At 43.1% G+C, this 20,395-nt stretch overlaps 1 protein-coding gene across 1 annotated transcript in view; it reads left to right on the plus strand.

Annotated features, from left to right (window-relative positions):
• LOC124621963 (acetylcholine receptor subunit beta-like 2) overlaps window positions 1–20,395 on the plus strand; it is a 294,185-nt gene that overhangs the window by 33,142 nt on the left and 240,648 nt on the right. Inside the window, exon 2 of the mRNA XM_047147491.1 lies at window positions 14,746–14,891. Coding sequence (XP_047003447.1) covers window positions 14,746–14,891 — 146 coding nt within the window. The remainder of the gene's footprint in view (window positions 1–14,745; window positions 14,892–20,395) is intronic.

A 20,395-nucleotide genomic window follows, 5' to 3' on the forward strand; every position in this document is an offset into this window, starting at 1 on the left:
AAAATCCCTAGTAGAGTCGCCAAGTACTCATCAACGACAGTGGAGTGTCAGTGTTTGGTGCGGTATAATTGGTAACTGTATTGTAGATTCCTATTTTTTCCGTGGAACATTGAATGGACAGCGATGTGCATCATTACTTCAATGGACGGGGCGGGGAGGTACTGTCCGATGGCCAACAAGGTCCCCCGACTTTACGCCATTAGACTTCTTTCTCTGGGGCATAGTGAGAGACAGTGTGTATCAAGAACCCCTAACGAGAGTAGAGGTCATGCACCATAGTATTACTGAGGCGTGTGCGGCAATATCTGTAGAAACTCTACAATCTGTGCAACACTCTCTCGTTACCCGTCTGCAAACATGTATTGATGCAAACGGAGGGCTCTTGGAGCATATGTTGACGCGACACAGTTTCATTTGTCAAGATGTGGGTGTATTTGCTATGCTGCATGTAATGCACAACAATACAGTTTCTGTGGGCGACAGGGCACTAGTAAATGTGTTTGGCAAAGTGAAAAAAATGGCTCTGAGCACTATGGGACTTAACTTCTGAGGTCATCAGTCCCCTAGAACTTAGAACTACTTAAACCTAACTAACCTAAGGACATCACATACAGCCATGCCCGAGGCAGGATTCGAACCTGTGACCGTAGCGGTCGCGTGGTTCCAGACTGTAGCCCCTAGAACCGCTCGGCCACTCCGGCCGGCTTAGCAAAGTGAATTCAAGTGTGTTATCTCTAATTGTAGCTCTAGTTGCCATTTCGCTAAAATAAACATACATTTGCAATTTGAAAAACGTAACTTTGGGTTGGACGTGTTACTTGTTTATTTTTGTGGATTGTGCATACCTTCCCAGTGTGTGAGCTCGTGACACAGGCAGCGTGAGGTGCACGCTTGAGTCTCAGGACGTGCGCTAGCTGTGCGCTGCATTTATTTCAAGCGTCAACTCTGCTTCACATTTTCTCGGGAGGTAATTGACATATTGCAATGCAACCAACGCCATTATTTTCGTGATTTTTCAAGCTATTGGTTGCATTCGAAATAATAGGGGTGTCCATTGAAAAATACACAAGTTTGTGTTGAAAATAGTATTTGTTTACGTTTTAAAATTTCGCATAGTATTTGGCTTCCTAGGCCTCTGCCGTACCTTCACGCTGGTGAAAACCATTTTTGAATATCTATTGTTGTTCCAGAGATATTTGAGGTGGCAGAGTTAGGTGAGAGACCTAACTCACACATGTTTATGTCAGGTGTCTAAATGTTAACTTCGTGTTTAAACAGTCCATCGAAAACCATAAAGAGTGGAATTTAGACTATTTCTGCGTCTAAAATGTATGGCAAAGGTATAATAAATTTTTCTGTAATGTCACTTCACCAAGCATCATTTTAGGGATGGGGGCAGTAGATAATGCATCATGTTCTCCAGTAAAGAATTGTTACTGATGATACTGAGAAGCTGGTACTGCTTTTTATTACGTTTGGTCAAGACATGCTGGTGGTTGTGTACAAGAAATGAACTTTCAAGGAAGGCTGCAACATTTCTATAACGGAACTAAGGTGCTGGGGCTGTCTAAAATACTTACAGGCTATATTCCAATAATTAACTATCAATCAAATAATACCTAAATGTAATCGCAGTGCTCCAAATTACACGTAATGTAAATACATGCAACGTAGCCAAAATCAAACGAACTCAACTAGCGGCAGTTTAGAAGGGAAAAGGTGGTTTGAAGAGATCTTTATTCTTTTGTAACACTTAAACTGCATATTTTTGTAATTTTCTATGAGACTGTCACTGTGCACAGAATACGGAAGTAAACAAGGTCAAAGGCAATGGTGAAACAAGACAGAGATAAAAAATCGCTGTTTGCACTAAAATAAAATTATTTCTCTAACTTTGAGCACAAAACACACACAACGATACTGTTTTAACTTAATCGTTCCATCAGATTAAAGAAGATTCATCCTATCTCCCATAATAGATAAAAGTAGATAGATAAAAAAAGGGTAGACAGTACCACACTTTTCAAGCAAAATGGGACCTCAAATTAAATATTTTGACATCTGTATTTCTGTATTGCTTCTCAAAATATCCATGGCTCGCTTATTGGCCCTACTGATATATTTTACATATTAATCAGTGAGCTTAATTCGATCATAGTATGACGCATTAAAGCCAGCCGGCGTGGCCGAGTGGTTCTAGGCGCATTAGTCTGCAACCACGCGACCGCTACGGTCGCAGTTTCGAATCCTGCCGCGGGCATGGATGTGTGTGATGTCCTCAGGTTAGTTAGGCTTAAGCAGTTCTAGGGGACTGATGACCTCAGATGTTAAGTCCCATAGTGCTCAGAGCCATTCTTATGACTCATTAAACAACCCAAAATACATACAAATTTCTTCCGTAACGTTACAAAATACACATGGACACAACTGTGCATCTAAATTACAGGTTCCCATGACTCTGGCATTAACAAAATCTTTTGTTCCCAAAATACAGTTTCAGCTAGGTCATGACTCATCCATACATCGTCCTGCGCTTGGAATGCATTTAGCATAGCGATATGACCAGAATGCCTACCATCAGCAAGTGCTTTTTATTGACACATCACACAGAGATTGTCCGTAGAAGTAATAAGAGAACTATGGGGAGGTGGACCGGTTGGCAGTCATGTTGCTCGTCATCACCACAAAAATCATGTTTGCTGGTAGCATCACCTTACCCAGTCGTTTCTCAGTAGGCAAGGATGTGGCCCAAAGACGGAAGTTCATCATTTTTTATCTAAGCACATCATTTCTCCAAGGAAAACATTTGTTCAACTAACACTTATATCAAAGTCTACAAAACACTGTAGTGAGTCCATACTAGTGTATTAACTTTTATGTTGCAGTATAACACTTTTGCATCGTCTAATATCACACAGTGGAGACTAAATAACACTTTCCCTTATACGTTACTATGTTACAGCCAAATTATAATAAATTTCATCATAATTACAGCAAAAATGTAAAAAAGGTGGTTTGTGGACTGGTATATTTTTCCTATATTTCTGGAACATCTTTCCAATATTTCTGTAACATGAGAGGCAGTTTGTTACAGTGTGTCAGGCAGTTTCTTACAATGTCTAGGTAGATTTTTACAATTTTGAGGTAACTTGGAAATTAGTAACTTTTTAACTGCAATGTGAGAAAATTTGCTATAAATTATCTATTACATTGGACAAATTTTTACAGCTTTGCTGTGACATGTCAATTTACAGTGGACTTTTTACATTTTTGCTGTAACATAGCTCATTTCTTACAAGAGAAATTTTTTACATTTTAAGTGTGAAATCGGTCAGTTTGCTAAGGTTTTGCTGCAACATAGTGATGTATTGGCCAGTTTGTTAAAATTGCACTGTACCGTTGTGATGTATAAATCATTTTATTACAATTTTGATTTAACATTGGGGACGTTTAGCTATGTTTTTTTGTAATAAGTGTCACATTGTTACAATTTTGCCTGTAAGATGTTGACGTATGGTGAATTTGTTACATTTGTCGTGTAACATTGAGTACTTTCTTCTCTTGCTCTTTGAGATGTGGCAATTCGTTATAGTTTAACATAGGGAAATTTGTTACAATTTTGCTTTAATTTGGGGATGTATGCAGTGTTTTGTTACAGTTTTGCTACAATGGGGGTAATTTTTTATGTATTTGCTATAATATGGTGATGTGTGCGACAATTATTACTGCTGCTGAACAGAAGGAATATCCAGCACTGATGAAATCCAATGAAGCCATGGAGAGGAAGGAACCGACCAAAGGAGAATTCCCATTTATTAACGAAGCATTGTATAGGTGAAACTCTGATTCAATTATTTGGAAATGATTACTCGTCATCGCAGCGCATCTGTGGCCAGTTATCAAGAAGTATCTTCACGATACGCCAACGTACGGTCACCTGAGATTCGTAAAGACTTAAGACAGTGTCAGATATAGATGTCACTGGCTAGGTCTTTAACGATCCATTACGCTCTACCTGAGCCATTGTAAGGAATGTCAACGACAGAACCACATAACGGAATCACCTTTGGGGCACCTGGTGCCAACCCTGCCTGCTGCAGCGCCATTCCATCAAACTGGTGTCAATCTTTTGAGGAGCTTCCCGTCATCTGCAAATGGGAATCAATGGACAATAGTATCTGCATTGAGCATCTCCCGCAGTACACTTTCACCAAAACTGTCCTGACTGCTGAAGCTAGTGAAATTACAAGATTCGTAGTAGAAAACATCATTTTGAAGCATGGAGCACCCCATGTGATAATCTCTGACCATGGCAAAGTCCATCAGTCGAGACTGTTATCAGAAGTGCTTCGCACTGTGACATTACTATTGAACGACGGCAGCCACAGATGAATGGCCTCACACAGTGCTTTGATAAGACGTTGTTACATACGCTCGCGATATGCTCCAAGGTCACGAGACTGAAACGATTGTGGATACACTATTCCCATTTCAGCTGGACGATTCTCAGGATGACTGTGTGAAAACGTCATCATCAGCACCCAAACGGAAAGATTGTTGGCTATCATATGGGCCCTGGACGTCCAGGAGGAAGAGCGAATGTGCTACGATGCCAAGCATGAGCAAATGAAATACAGTCTGGGAGACTTGGTACGGATTTTTACGCCTGTGATGTATAGAAGCTACTTAAGTGCGACTTTTGGCCCTGTCGTATTCTTCGTCACTTGTCGGACGACTCATATGAAGTCGACAAGACAAAAGCGCAGAGACATAGTCCATGGCCTCCATCTGAAACCCTACTACAGTACAGAGGCACATATCGACAATAGGAGGTTCAACAATCAAGAAGCTTCAACAGGAGGAGCTACCTTCAAGGCTCATCCTACTGAAGAGGATGTACGAATAAGACCAGAAAGGAAGGATCTGTCAGCGCCTCCATAGATAGGACTATTGACAAGATCCAGGTTTCTATAGTCGGCTTCAATGAGAATGCCGTAAACAGTGAGTTGCTGTGTCTTCAGGAGAGGGAGAATTGCCACGAGCTATGCTGCACGCAGTATGGCTTAGTGGTTAACGATGCTGGTTGGCATGTTGCGGGCCGCCATTTCAAATCTCACCAGCTGCAGCTTTTTGTTATTAAATATTTGTCATTTTTTGTATGTTCTGGATGGTACGATGTTTCTATAAATAACAGCAGTCTGGAATATATTATGTTTGTATCAATAGCTGCACTCTTCATCCAAGAGTTCAGTTCTGTTCTGGCTCTATGATGAGGTCTGTAATAAACGTACTTTCATTGCTACATGTTATGCTCCATTTTCGACCCTGGTATCCTGTCTGGTCTTGACTTTAGTTATGACGTGGCAATATTTAATTTGAGAATCCATCGTGCCTTACGCCAAACAAAGTAAGAGCCTACGGAATATCAGACCAGCTGTGTGGCTGGATTGAAGAGTTTTTAGCAAACAGAACACAGCATGTTGTTATCAATGGAGAGACGTCTACAGACGTTAAAGTAACCTCTGGCGTGCCACAGGGGAGTGTTATGGGACCTTTGCTTTTCACAATATATATAAATGACCTAGTAGATAGTGTCGGAAGTTCCATGCGGCTTTTCGCGGATGATGCTGTAGTATACAGAGAAGTTGCAGCATTAGAAAATTGTAGCGAAATGCAGGAAGATCTGCAGCGGATAGGCACTTGGTGCAGGGAGTGGCAACTGACCCTTAACATAGACAAATGTAATGTATTGCGAATACATAGAAAGAAGGATCCTTTATTGTATAATTATATGATAGCGGAACAAACACTGGTAGCAGTTACTTCTGAAAAAAAAAATATCTGGGAGTATGCGTGCGGAACGATTTGAAGTGGAATGATCATATAAAATTAATTGTTGGTAAGGCGGGTACCAGGTTGAGATTCATTGGGAGAGTGCTTAGAAAATGTAGTCCATCAACAAAGGAGGTGGCTTACAAAACACTCGTTCGACCTATACTTGAGTATTGCTCATCAGTGTGGGATCCGTACCAGATCGGTCTGACGGAGGAGATAGAGAAGATCCAAAGAAGAGCGTCGCGTTTCGTCACAGGGTTATTTGGTAACCGTGATAGCGTTACGAAGATGTTTAATAAACTCAAGTGGCAGACTCTGCAAGAGAGGCGCTCTGCATCGCGGTGTAGCTTGCTCGCCAGGTTTCGAGAGGGTACGTTTCTGGATGAGGTATCGAATATATTGCTTCGCCCTACTTATACCTCCCGAGGAGATCACGAATGTAAAATTAGAGAGATTAGAGCGCACACGGAGGCTTTCAGACAGTCGTTCTTCCCGCGAACCATACGCGACTGGAACAGGAAAGGGAGGTAATGACAGTGGCACGTAAAGTGCCCTCCGCCACACACCGTTGGGTGGCTTGCGGAGTATCAATGTAGATGTAGATGTAGAAGTATGGTACAGAGATGGAACTATGCACTTTCACAGGTGATGCTTAACCTACGAATTAGACAACTAGTGTCAAGTTACACCGGTTTGTCAATAACATTACGTTGTTGTTGTTGTTGTGGTCTTCTGTCCTGAGATTGGTTTCATGCAGCTCTCCATGCTACTCTATCCTGTGCAAGCTTCTTCATCTCCCAGTACTTACTGCAACCTACATCCTTCTGAATCTGCTTAGTGTATTCATCTCTTGGTCTCCCTCTACGATTTTTACCCACCATGCTGCCCTCCAATGCTAAATTTGTGATCCCTTGATGCCTCAGAACATGCCCTACCAGCCGGTCCCTTCTTCTTGTCAAGTTTGCCACAAACTCCTCTATTCTATTCAATACCTCCTCATTAGTTATGTGATCTACCCATCTAATCTTCAGCATTCTTCTGTAGCACCACATTTCGAAAGTTTCTATTCTCTTCTTGTCTAAACTATTTATCGTCCATGTTTCACTTCCATACATGGCTACACTCCATACAAATACTTTCAGAAACGACTTCCTGACACTTAAATCTATACTCGATGTTAAATAATTCCTCTTCTTCAGAAACGCTTTCATTGCCATTGCCAGTCTACATTTTATATCCTCTCTACTTCGACCATCATCAGTTATTTTGCTCCCCAAATAGCAAAACTCCTTTACTACTTTAATTGTCTCTTTTCCTAATCTAATTCCCTCAGCATTACCCGACTCAATTCGACTACATTCCATGATCCTCGTTTTGATTTTGTTGATGTTCATCTTATATCCTCCTTTCAAGACACTGTCCATTCCGTTCAACTGCTCTTCCAAGTCCTTTGCTGTCTCTGACAGAATTACAGTGTCATCGGCGAATCTCAAAGTTTTTATTTCTTCTCCATGGATTTTAATACCTACTCGGAATTTTTCTTTTGTTTCCTTTGCTGCACATTACGTATTTTTCATAAATAATTGGATGCTTTTCAACATGACATCAATTTACGCTTAATTGAAGTGAAGTTTACATAGTTTTGACATAGAAATACTGCAATATACACCCTTTACGTAGTTTTTGTAACTGATTTTGAACGGAACTTAAGTTTCAGATAGTTCGGATACTTCTGACCATGGTCAAAATGGCAGTTCACTGGGCTACATTCATTGTGACTGGCAGTCTCGTTTTAATGGCCTGTGCGCTACTTGGATGTGATTGGCTATTTCGTTGTAATGGCTACGACTGTTTCAAGAAACGTGGTGTGACCTTATCTAAAACATCAAGGATAAGATCGGTATGGCTTGTCACGTGATGATAATGACGTTTAGGTGATGCTTATTATGTCATGGGTGAGGGGCGCATGGTAGACACGTGATGACCTTCGGCAGACGGATGAGGATCAAATTGTATCAGTTACTGCATTGCTGTAGCACTAATATCTAGTGTTCTTAGGATTTTTCGAAAGATACAAAACTTAGAAATTTCTATTCTTCCTATTACCACAGCCAAGATCTCACACAGCCAAATTAGACTCGTAGTACTAAGTTCCAAAAAACGACCCGTTAAAAGTCTGTTGACACGTCATCTCTAATGTAACGGCTTCTAGCTATCGAATCTAGATTTATTGAAGTTATTGTATGGAAGTGGCTGAGAATTTTACAAGCACCACTATATCTACCGAGGTACGGGACAGTTTGTTTGCACGAAATGACAATGTAATTTCTTTTGACGTCATTCGAGGGCTCTTAAAACGACGAGTACAGTGATGCAGTACGCGTTAACGTTGACAGTAAATCTTTTCGCACAAATAGCATGGAAGTGCTGCAAACCTGAAGACTGAGGCATAAGTCGTCACGCTGTCTTTTTGGAGTGATTCCTGCCCCTTACATCGCGTACATTGCCCACCTCTCGCTGTGGGAAGCTTTCGGAAAACTTTGAGTGAGTCATATCAGCTTGCACTGCTGCTGAAGAACTGTAGAAGTCGCTTGAAAAAGGGATGGTTACGCTGAAATTTCGACGGATAAAATTATTGGGATTATTTAACGTATAGAAAATTCTCAGCACATTACGCACTACCCAATGTCGAAATCACTGATTCAGTATTCACGACTGTATGTGAAATAATAATAGAAATATAGGATCTTATTTTCCTAATTAAGTATGATATTCTTTCCTTGTGGGAACCCTAACACATGCTATCGTTTTCTATAAACAATTGATTATCTGTTTCTTACAGCATCATGTATTACTCCGCCTTCCAATACCTTTCCTTACTTAATGTTACACAAATGTGTCTGTGATACTGTTTAGTTTATAAGAACCGACTTTTTTTTCGTAGAGTTAGAACTGACATGAGGCAAATAATTTTACGATAAAATCTGTGCTTATAGAAAATACTCCAGCTCGCAAGCTATTATCAAGAACTTGTTAAATAGGTTGCGTCTACGATGACGGTGGTCTCAGTCACAGGTAAGTGATGAACAAGACGACGTAACCTCCTAACCCTGACACATCACTGAGACTGAGTTTTCACGCTTTCATCTCGTCACATCACATTTTGCAAATTGCACTGCGTTCTCACTCCTTCAATTTATCAATTTACCCTCACGAACGATAGTCTTTCATCACACTACTCCATAAAACAGCACTGGGAATGAAACCCCACACGTCACTGCACACCTTGGAATAGCACTGATAGTGAATTCTATCCTTTTATTTTATCACATTAGAGTCTCAAACAGAATCGGGGCTGTATTCGTTCCTCCAACGACTGAAAACTCTAGAACAGCATGAATAGTGATCCCTCGCCCTTTTTTTGACCACATTACGCTCTCAAACAGTATTCGGACTGAATTTTCACTTCGTTCGTTTATCTCTGCACACGCTGGACTAGCGCTATTACTTGTCACGCCTTTATTCCTCACGCTACACATTGAAACAACACCCATTCTCGATTCCATTTATCCCTGCACACTCTGGAAAAGCACGCAGATTGATACATCGAGGAGCCGAAAAATTACGACTACGACCGCATGCTCATTGGCATGCTGTACCACCTTTGGGAGGCAGTGCAGCAGCAATCGTGCGTGGGCATGGATCCGACAGGTCCCCAGTAGGTTTCCGAAGGTATCTGCACCAGGTGTCTAAGCACAGGTCAAACAATTCCCGCAAATTACGGGTTGGCGGAATGAGGGCGTGTAGACGGCGACCGATATCATCGCACATGTGCTTCTTCAGGTACAGATAAGAATTTGAGGGGCCAACAGAGCGACGTGAGTCCTCCATCAATCTTCTCAAACCAAAGTAGGACGAATTCGGCCTTGTCACAGGTAGAGTTTAAATTTAAAATTTAAAACAGTCTTGATTGCAATTTTGTTAAAATATTTTTTTATTGGAGTGAGTGACCGTTTTCGACTCTATGGAAGAGTCATCTTCAGGCTCTGTAAAGATATATTGCCAAAATAGTATAGACTTAATAATAAGTATATAAAATATATGAAAATAAGACAAATAGTAATAAATTATACCCAGAGCGGTGGATGGATACTGTTAGATGACTTCTGTCGACCCTCGACGCTCGTGTAACTGCTGACTGTGCGTGGAGGTAACGGGTATTAATAGGGCTGGACGCACCCACCGTTCTGAGTGTGACATCATAAGTAGCCAATCAGAAAACGCGCTCATGATTAGATAACTTAATATTTAACTACGAAGGAACAGTTACAGTTGGAAAACATCGTAATGTCAATTATTGATCATTATTCGTCAATGAATATACACTACTGGCCATTAAAATCGCTACACCAAGAAGAAATGCAGATGATAAACGGGTATTCATTGGACAAATTTATTATAATAGAACTGACATGCGATTACATTTTCCCGCAATTTGGGTGCATAGATCCTGAGAAATCAGTACCCAGAACAACCACCTCTGGCCGTAGTAACGGCCTTGATACGCCTGGGCATTGAGTCAAACACAGCTTGGATGGCGTGTACAGGTACAGCTGCCCATGCAGCTTCAACACGATACCACAGTTCATCAAGTCTAGTGACTGCCGTATTGTGACAAGCCAGTCGCTCGGCCACCATTGACCAGACGTTTTCAGTTGGTGAGAGATCTGGAGAATGTGCTGGCCAGGGCAGCAGTCGAACATTTTCTGTATCCAGAAAGGCCCGTACAGGCCCTGCAACATGCGGTCGTGCATTATCCTGCTGAAACGTAGGGTTTCGCAGAGATCGAATGAAGGGTAGAGCCATGGGTCGTAACACATCTGAAATGTAGCGTCCACTGTTCAAAGTGTCTTCAATGCGAACAAGACGTGACCGAGACGTGTAACCAATGGCACCCCACACCATCACGCCAGGTGATACGCCAGTATGGCGATGACGAATACACGCTTCCAATCTGCGTTCACCGCGATGTCGTCAAACACGGATGCGACCATCACGATGCTGTAAACATAACCTGGATTCATCCGAAAAAATGACGTTTTGCCATTCGCGCGCCCAGGTTCGTCGTTGAGTACACCATCGCAGGCGCTCCTGTCTGTGATGCAGCGTCAAGGGTAACCGCAGTCATGGTCTCCGAACTGACAGTCCATGCTGCTGCAAACGACGTCGAACTGTTCGTGCAGATGGTTGTTGTCTTGCAAACATCCCCATCTGTTGACTCAGGGATCGAGATCTGGCTGCACGATCCGTTACAGCCATGAGGATAAGATGACTGTCATCTCGACTGCTAGTGATACGAGGCCGTTGGGATCCAGCACAGCGTTCCGTATTACCCTCCTGAACCCATCGATTCCATATTCTGCTTACAGTAATTGGATCTCGACCAACGCGAGCAGCAATGTCGCGATACGATAAACCGCAATCGCGATAGGCTACAATTCGACCTTTATCAAAGTCGGAAACGTGATGGTACGCATTTCTCCTCCTTACACGAGGCATCACAACAACGTTTCACCAGGCAACGCCAGTCAACTGCTGTTTGTGTATGAGAAATCGGCTGGAAACTTTCCTCATGTCAGCACGTTGTAGGTGTCACCAACGGCGCCGACCTTGTGTGAATGCTCTGAAAAGCTAATCATTTGCATATCACAGCATCCTCTTCCTGTCGGTTACATTTCGCGTCTGTAGCACATCATCTTCGTGGTGTAGCATTTTAATGGCCTGTAGTGTAAATTATACTATTAAAATCGTTCATTGGTATGAAATAAGGCTTAGAGTATGCTGCCCTCTAAACTCAAAACTACAAAATCTGCACCAAAAATTGTCATCGCCCAGCGTTTACGTGGATAATCGAGGGTTACCGTGGAAATGGCGTCCTGTTCCGCTGTGGACGTTAGTGGTGCTGCCAAAGATTGTACTAGGGGAAGATACGTCGTATGTTACGGTAATGTGATGCCATAGAAATAGGATAGTTTTGCTCTTTTCTGATGTCAGCGCCATTCCATAGTAGCCCTCGATTATCCACGTAAACGCTGGGCAACGACAAACATTAGTACAGATTTTGTGGTTCTGAGTTTAGCTGGCAGCATACTCTAAGCCTTATTTCATACCAATGAACTATTTTAGCAGTATAATTTATATTTATTGACGAATAATGATCAATAATTGACATTACGATGTATTTTAGCTGTAACTGTTTCTTCGTAGTTAGGTATTAAGTTATCTAATCATGAATGTGTTTTCTGATTGGCTACTTATGATGTCATGCTCAGAACGGTGGGTGTGACCAGCCTTATTAACAGCCGACCGTGGTGGACGAGCGGTTCTAGGCGCTTCAGTCTGGAATCGTGCGACTGCTACGATCGCAGGTTCGAATCCTGCCTCGGTCATGGATGTGTGTGATGTCCTTAGCTTAGTTAGGTTTAAGTAGTTCTAAGTTCTAGGGGACTGATGACCTCAGATCTTAAGTCCCATAGTGCTCCGAGCCATTTGAACCATTTGAACGCTGTTAATACCCGTTCCGTCCACGCACAGACAGCAGGTACACGAGCGTCGAGGGTCGACGGAACTCATCAAGCAGTGTCCATCCACCACTCTGTGTATAATTTATTACTATTTATCTTATTTTTATGTATTTTTCATATGCTTATTATAACGTCTATACAATTTTGGGAATTTATCTTTACAGAGTCTGAAGATGACTCTTTCATAGAGTCGAAACCGGTCACTCACGCGAGTAAAAAAATATTTTAACAAGATTGCGATCAAAACTGTTCTAGTTTTAATTTTAACTACTTTTAAGATCGCTGACTATGTTTTTAAAAATTATTGGAAGATATCATCTGCGTTGGGGAAGATACCAAGCATAAAGAGTTCACAATAATGTTTACGTAGTCTACAGATGTTATTGTGCCTTTAGGTACTACAAATGGTCCCGTGGGAGGGTTGGTGAGGTGTTCCCCCCAAACCGGTGTGCGTCTGTAGCGCGATGTATGTTTTGAGCAGCCATTCGATTAAATGACGCCGTATCGGGACACTGCCTGCGAACTGGAGTAACCGAAAGCAAGCAGGATTCAAAATACCAGGTCACAAGTGTCCCTTGACCCACGTTCCAATATTGGTGATACAGTGCCCACTGTAATCGTACTCGAGGACGTTGCTGGATAAACATTGGGACTCATTGGAATCGGTTGTTGTGCATTACCTTGTTCAGCAATGTGCACTGAATGGTGTGCTCCGAAGTGCTTTTGCTGTACCAACATCGTCGTCGGATGTGGTGCGGACGTCATCTACTGGTGACGTCACTGTAGCACATAAACAGCTCACCAGTTTCTCCGTCTCTGAGCTTTCAGTCCTGTGCTAAGGACCATAACAATCTCCTCAATCTACAGTTTGTTAGAATTGCTAATGCCAGTGCATTACCCCATTGGCGACCCGTACCGCAGCTACAATTTTTCTCCATTCATCCCCGCTCGTCTTATATACGAGGTATGTCCACAAAGTAAGTTCCGTTTGGTTATATAAAACAGACGTGTAAAGACACAGAAAAAATATTTATTGTACAAAAATCTGCAACTGTTAAACTACTTTTCTACATAGCTTCCGAAATTTTGTAGGCACTTGTCATAGCGTGGTACAAGTTTTTGTATGCCTTCTTCATAGAAGGTTGCTGCCTGTGTATTCAACCGTGTTGTAACATGTTCTTTCAGCTCGTTATCATCGTTGAAGTGTTGACCACGAAGGACAGATTTTAGGTGTAAGAAGAGATAAAAGTCGCTAGGAGCGAGGTCCGGGCTGTACGGAGGATGATCAAACGTGTCCCAGTGAAATTGCCGTAAGACTTGTTTGGCCAAATTCGCCGTGTTCTTCATCGTGCACTTGATCACGTCCTTCTGACCGTTGAATCACTCATAGCACTTTGTCCGCAAAACCTCGCATATTTGCCGACGAATTTCCTTTGGTTTAACTTTCTTTGCATTTAGAAAACGAATCACAGATCTGATTTGACGCGCGGCGGCATTTTCAATTACGGCTGACATTATGAACAAGCACTACAAAGCAAACGTCGGCGGCAGCGATGTCAAAATGGCGGATGGCTCTGAGCACTATAGGACTTAACATCTGAAGTCATCAGTCTCCTAGACCTTAGAACTACTTAAACCTAACTAACCTATGGACATCACACACAACCATGCCCGAGGCAGGATTCTAACCTGCGACCGTAGCGGTCGCGCGGTTCCAGACTAAAGCGCCTAGTACCGCTCGGCTTCACCGGCCGGCAAAATGACGTACTTGTCTCCTTCTGGAGTCAGAGTAACTGCCGCACACGCTCGGAACTGCGATCGTAGCGCTGCCGCGGGTAGAAATACAAACGGGACTTACTTTGTGGACGCCCCTCGTGTTTCCCTTACCGCGTAATGGGCCGGGAACGCCAACAGGTGGCTTCAGCCTCGCAGTGGACCGTGGCTCATCAATTTACTTCAAGCCTCTTATTACACTACATTCTTAAACGGCACTGAGACTGAATTGTCACCCTTCCAGTTATCACTGTACACCCTGAAACACCGACGAGGCTGATTCTCACATTTTACTTTTATCACGTTATACTTCGAAACTGCACCCTTTCTCACTTCGTCCTCTTATCACTGCACATCCTGGGACACCTCCGAGACGGCAAATTCTGAGCTCTTTCTTGCATCACACGTAATTGAGAACCAGCACCGAGAGTGACATCCACCCCATGCTTTTAACACACTACACTCGATCGCAGCACTGAAACTTGTTCTTATCACATTGCGAGGGAGACAGCTAAAAGACATTTTGAAAGTATTGGCGCCTAACACTTCGCAGGGACGGCTTTTGAAGCCAATCCGGACGCGAAGCGGCTGTACGACGACCTGCTGAGCAACTACAACCGCCTCATCCGGCCCGTCACCAACAACTCCGAGACGCTCACCGTACACCTGGGGCTCAAGCTGTCGCAGCTCATCGAAGTGGTGAGTACTGGCGGCGCGCCGCCTTCTGCCCCAGCCAGCTCTCTCAGCTCCTGTTAACCCGCCCGTGCAGCGGGCCTGTGCGAGCCTTACACGCCCAGACGGTACTCCTGGCAGGGCACAGTTGGTAGTTGTAGAAAGCGCCCAGGCGCAGATGCAGGGTTTTGTCCTGGGGAGGACGTGGGAAGGGGTTCTTGCTGGGAACTGTCTCTGTCCCCCCTTCCCCGCCCCCCCCCCCCCTCCCGGCCCTAACAGAAATGTGAAGCATCCAGGTTTGGAGCCGAAATCGAAAGAAAACTTCATGGAACGAGAGGCAATGTGACGATATTTCATGGTAACTGAATTTTCTATCGGTACTTGGTAGACCAATATCATAATAAATGAAAAGCGCTGCTGTATGAGGGCCACAATTACCAGCCAGAGTCCCATGTTCTTAACTTGTCAAAGAAAGGCAAAAAAACTGAGCCTGCTCGAAGTCCTGGAAATTAACAAACATCTAGCTCACACTTCGGATCTAATCTTAAATGATCAGGCAAAGCTTAATGCTACGTATCTCTTAAACTTCACGTAATCCTCTCTGTTTTTCATTACTTTCCACATTGTCTATTGCTAAATATTCCCTCATTTTCCTGCCTTAATCAATTTATTTTATTTAAATTGCCATTGGAATCCATATAGATTGTAGTTACAATTGTAAACTCTTCCTTTAACTAGTACTTGTATTACTTTCCATGTTAAATACCTCTTGAAGCTGTATCTTCAAGTACTGCTTTTATTTTACTTGCTTCATTTATTTAATGCAAACTGTTCCATAAGCAGAATTTTGAATTTAGTGTTAATGTTTTTCCTGTTTTCGCCGTTTATATTTGTATATTGTTCAACTTCTTAAAATGCAGTACCAACACGCTGTCGAAGATGGCATTTACTGTATGTTCTCTCACTCTCCTCCATTTTTCTGCACGTATTCATTTCCATTTATTGTATTGATATTGCTTAAGATCCTCATATATTGTGTACTTACATTGATAATTCTTTCTTTTAATTGGTTTATGTATCACTCTCCATGTTTCATACCTCCTGGAGTAGTCTTGTCAATTACTACCTTTATATTATTTTATTGGTTTTTCTTATTAGTGTACACTGTTGTGTAGGATTGCTGTTCCAGTTCTGTGCTAAACTTTTTCCTGTTTACTCCATTTATACTTATTTACTGTTCAACGTTTAACTTTTTACCATAACATTGTCAAAGATATTATTTACTATAAGTTTCCGCTTCAATCTACATGTATAACTTCTTTTGCTATGTTGTTTACACACATTGTAGCTTCTTTGGCAACAAAGGTCAGTAAGTGATTGTGATATATGGCGGTAATTACCCAGCACAGCTGCTGCTAGTTTCAGAACAATGGGCGGGATGAAAGAGAATGTTACAGGGAGCCCATTACTTATTCTCGGGTACCACGTGCCAAGGCGCTGCCTAGTAGGTAGCGGTCGGGCAGTCGGAACACGCCTGAGGCCTAATCAGTGACTGATGTTTACGTTTAAAGCTTTACAGTTAAAACGTGTCTAAAAGACTGACTTGTGGAAATTATGAAATGCAATGAGATCACCCCTGAAAACTCTGAAATGTAATAAGAGAACAATCTACGAAATTATACATGCCCTCAACTGCAATCAGATGTGTTGTGACTTGGCAAGACCGCCAAGCCACTATGAGGTAGTCGAAAGGCACGCGTTTAAGCTCACGCAAGCTAGCGGGAGGACTGGAACAGTTAAAGTCTAGTAAAAAAAGTTCGTAGCTTCTGCAATACTTAACTTTAATCCATAATTGGTAAACATCGGTCTGACGGTACATGCATCACAAGATAAATAGCAAATGATAATGGCGCCTTGCTAGGTCGTAGCAAATGACGTAGCTGAAGGCTATGCTAACTATCGTCTCGGCAAATGAGAGCGTAATTTTTGTCAGTGAACTATCGCTAGCAAAGTCGGCTGTACAACTGGGGCGAGTGCTAGGAAGTCTCTCTAGATCTGCCGTGTGGCGGCGCTCGGTCTGCAATCACTGATAGTGGCGACACGCGGGTCCGACGTATACTACCGGACCGCGGCCGATTTAAAGGCTACCACCTAGCAAGTGTGGTGTCTAGCGGTGACACCACAAGATGCTTTAAGACTAACAAGGAACCTCACGGGTGTGATGTCGCAAGTTCAGTTTTACATAAGGCTCATTTCAAAGTGTTGTGTTAGCAGTTATGGCAGGGAACATACACTGAAGAGCCACAGAAACTGGTACACCTGTCTAATATCGTGTAGGGCCCCCACGAGCATGCAGAAGTGCCGCAAACACGACGTGGCGTGGACTCGACTAATGTTAGTGCTGGAGGGAATTGACATCACGAATCCTACAGGGCTGTCCGTAAATCCGTAAGGGTTCGATTGGGGTGGAGCACAGCACGTTGCAAGGCATCCCAGATATGCTCAATAATGTTCATGGAGTTCAGTGGCCAGCGGAGGTGTATAAACTCGGCAGTTCTGGGCGTGTGGGGTGTCGCGCTGTGCCACTGTGATTGCCCAAGTCCGTCGGAATGCACAGTGGAAATGAGTGGATGCAGGTGATCAGACAGGATGCTTACGTACGTGTCATTTCTCAGAGTCGTATCTAGACGTATCAGAGGTCCCACATCACTCCTAATGCACACGCCCCACACAATTACAGAGGCTCCACCAGCTTGAACAGTCCCCTGCTGAGATGCAGGGTCCATGGATTCATGAAGTTGTCTCCGTACCCGTACACGTCGATCCGCTCGATACAATTTGAAACGAGACTTGTCCGACCAGGCAACATGTTTCCAGCCATCAACAGTCAAATGTCGGTGTCGCGGGTCCATGCAAGGGGTAAAGCTTTATGTCTCGTAGCCATCGAAGGTTACACAAGTGGTCCTTCGGCTCCAAAAGCCCACATCGATGATGTTTCGTTGAATGCTTCACACTCTGACACTCGTCGATGGCCCAGCGCTGAAATCGGCAGCAATTTGCGGAAGGCTTGCACTTCTGTCACGTTCAACGATTCTCTTCAGTCGTCATTGATCCCGTTTTGGACGATCTTATTCCGGCCGCAGCGATGTCGGAGATTTGATGTTCCACCGGATTCCTGCTATTCACTGTACACTCGAGGAAATGGTAGCACGGGAAAATCCCCACTTCATTGCTACCTTGGAGATGCTGTGTCTCATCGCTCGTGCGCTGAGTATAACACCACCTTCAAACTTACTTAAATCGTGATAATCTGCCATTTTAGCAGCACTAACCTATCTAACAACTACGCCAGACACTTGTTGTCTTATATAAGCGTTGTCGACCGCAGCGCCATATTCTGCCTGTATTTGAATATGCATGCCTACACCAGTTTCTTTGGTGCTTCAGGGTATCGGGTGCTAATGACTCACAATGTACATCAGAAGGGCGACAGAAAATGAGTGTCCGGAAGGTGCAGAGATCAGTCTTATATGGAACGTACGTATTAAGCTTCACAATATGGACATCATCTGACACTCAAGAAATGGTCAAAACAAACCATTAACTTGCATCATGAACACCAAATCATAAATGTCGCGCCACAGTGATCGCAAAGATTCAAACCATCAAGATCGAAGGCTAACTCCTTAGGAGTTACAAATCGTGCAGGACGTTCAGCTAGGTATCCACTAGCAAAGAATGCAGATGGAATCATATCGGTGTAACGAGGTGATGAGAACTGATGAAATGTGATGGCATGCAACTGAATACGTGAAACTCGCTGTCTTTAGAGGCGTAACTGCAGATAGTGCGACAGTATGTTTTCTACGCACGGAAAAACAAACGTTCAGAGGCTGAATTTGTCCAGTAGTTCCAGATGAATGAACTGCAATGTCGCACACTTTTCAGGAGGGATAGTGTGCTCTGAAGGAGTATGATTTTTATACGCAGACCAGGAATCAAGCTAAAGCAAATTACTTTGACTTGCTATCGACCAAAAGCAGTGCTCAAATCTTAGTTGCAGTTCTCTTACGGCCCTTTTCCCCTACTCTTGCGTGCTGTGATTTATGTATTCTCTACTGCCCTTGCAAGATCACCCACACGAGTAATAATTGTAGGGGGCAGAGCATTCCAACGTCTCGCAGCACAATAAATAACTTTCCAACCAATTTACCATTCAGATTAACAGTCATCATAATTGTACATGAATGCCTTAAGGCACCGATGTTACTCGATCTCGGTACAGTTCTCTTGGTACCTTTAATATCCAGGATTCCTTTCATTTGAATTTCCTCTTCAACCCCGACTGTTGGAAGTTAGAAACAAATTCGTTACTGAGCGATGGGATAAATTTGTTTATCTCATCCACAAATTTGGGCCGATTCCGCAGTTTGCTATTGATGATTTCCGTGCAATTTCGTTATTTACGTCTTTCAATTCTGTAGCACTATTTGAGGTCATGTAACCACTCACTGGTTCCCTTGAAATCAGTGTAAATAATGTCGCTCGCAGTTTGATGTGCATAACATAGTATGTCACTATCATGCACATCCTGTAATCTGTATCGACCATCCTTGAAACCAACAAACACCAGTTTTTGCAAGAAGTGGGTCTTGTCCTCCCTTGAGTATCCATTGTTTTTTTATGCTCATATTGTTGCAGGCTTATTTGAAATCTGTTCGTAGGTGTTATTTTACTACGCTGCGGATGATCTTCCATGTACGTAATTACTTTTAGTATCCGCTTCTTGGACAACGATCGTCATTCACTACGTTTCACTGGGCACGGGATGTGTCACTCTCTGTCCGACAAGAATCATGAACTACATGGCTCAACAAGTGTTTCAGTATCACTTTCACTTATTAAGCGTGGATCGTCATCATTGTACTCCTCATGAGCCGGCCGCTGTGACCGAGCGCTTCTAGGCGCTTCATTCCGGAAATGCGCTGCTTCTACGGTCGCAGGTTCGAATCCTGCCTCGGGCATGGATATGTGTGATGTCCTTAGGTTAGTTAGGTTTAAGTAGTTCTAAGTCTAGGGGACTGATGACCTCAGATGTTGTCCCATCGTGCTTAGTGCCATTTGGACCATTTGTACTCCTCATGCATATTGTCTGCACGGCCGAGCGTATACGGCATCACACATTCCACTACTCATCTTGCAGAAACGCTAATTTTATCTGCGTCTTCTTTCTCAGCCTGCGAAATTCCTTAGGTTCCTTCTTGACGAAATGTCAACTTCGACAACTGTCGTAGATAAAATGCAGTATTTGCTCCGTTTATCATTTCCATTGCTGTGCTTTGTTTCAACACCACTAGCAGCGTGGCACTGTTGTGAGCTACTTACTAGTCGACTAAGCAATTCAACTATGCTCCTAGCCTCAGGCTGTGCTCACCATTCGATACCTCCAGTCCTGCCCTCTGTTGCCATTACCAGCCAATATTGTCGGTGGATTATAGACAATATGTGGAGCGCCGTATGTAGTAAACACA

This window comes from Schistocerca americana, chromosome 7 (assembly GCF_021461395.2).
Source record: "Schistocerca americana isolate TAMUIC-IGC-003095 chromosome 7, iqSchAmer2.1, whole genome shotgun sequence".
In the NCBI taxonomy this organism is placed as follows: domain Eukaryota; kingdom Metazoa; phylum Arthropoda; class Insecta; order Orthoptera; family Acrididae; genus Schistocerca; species Schistocerca americana.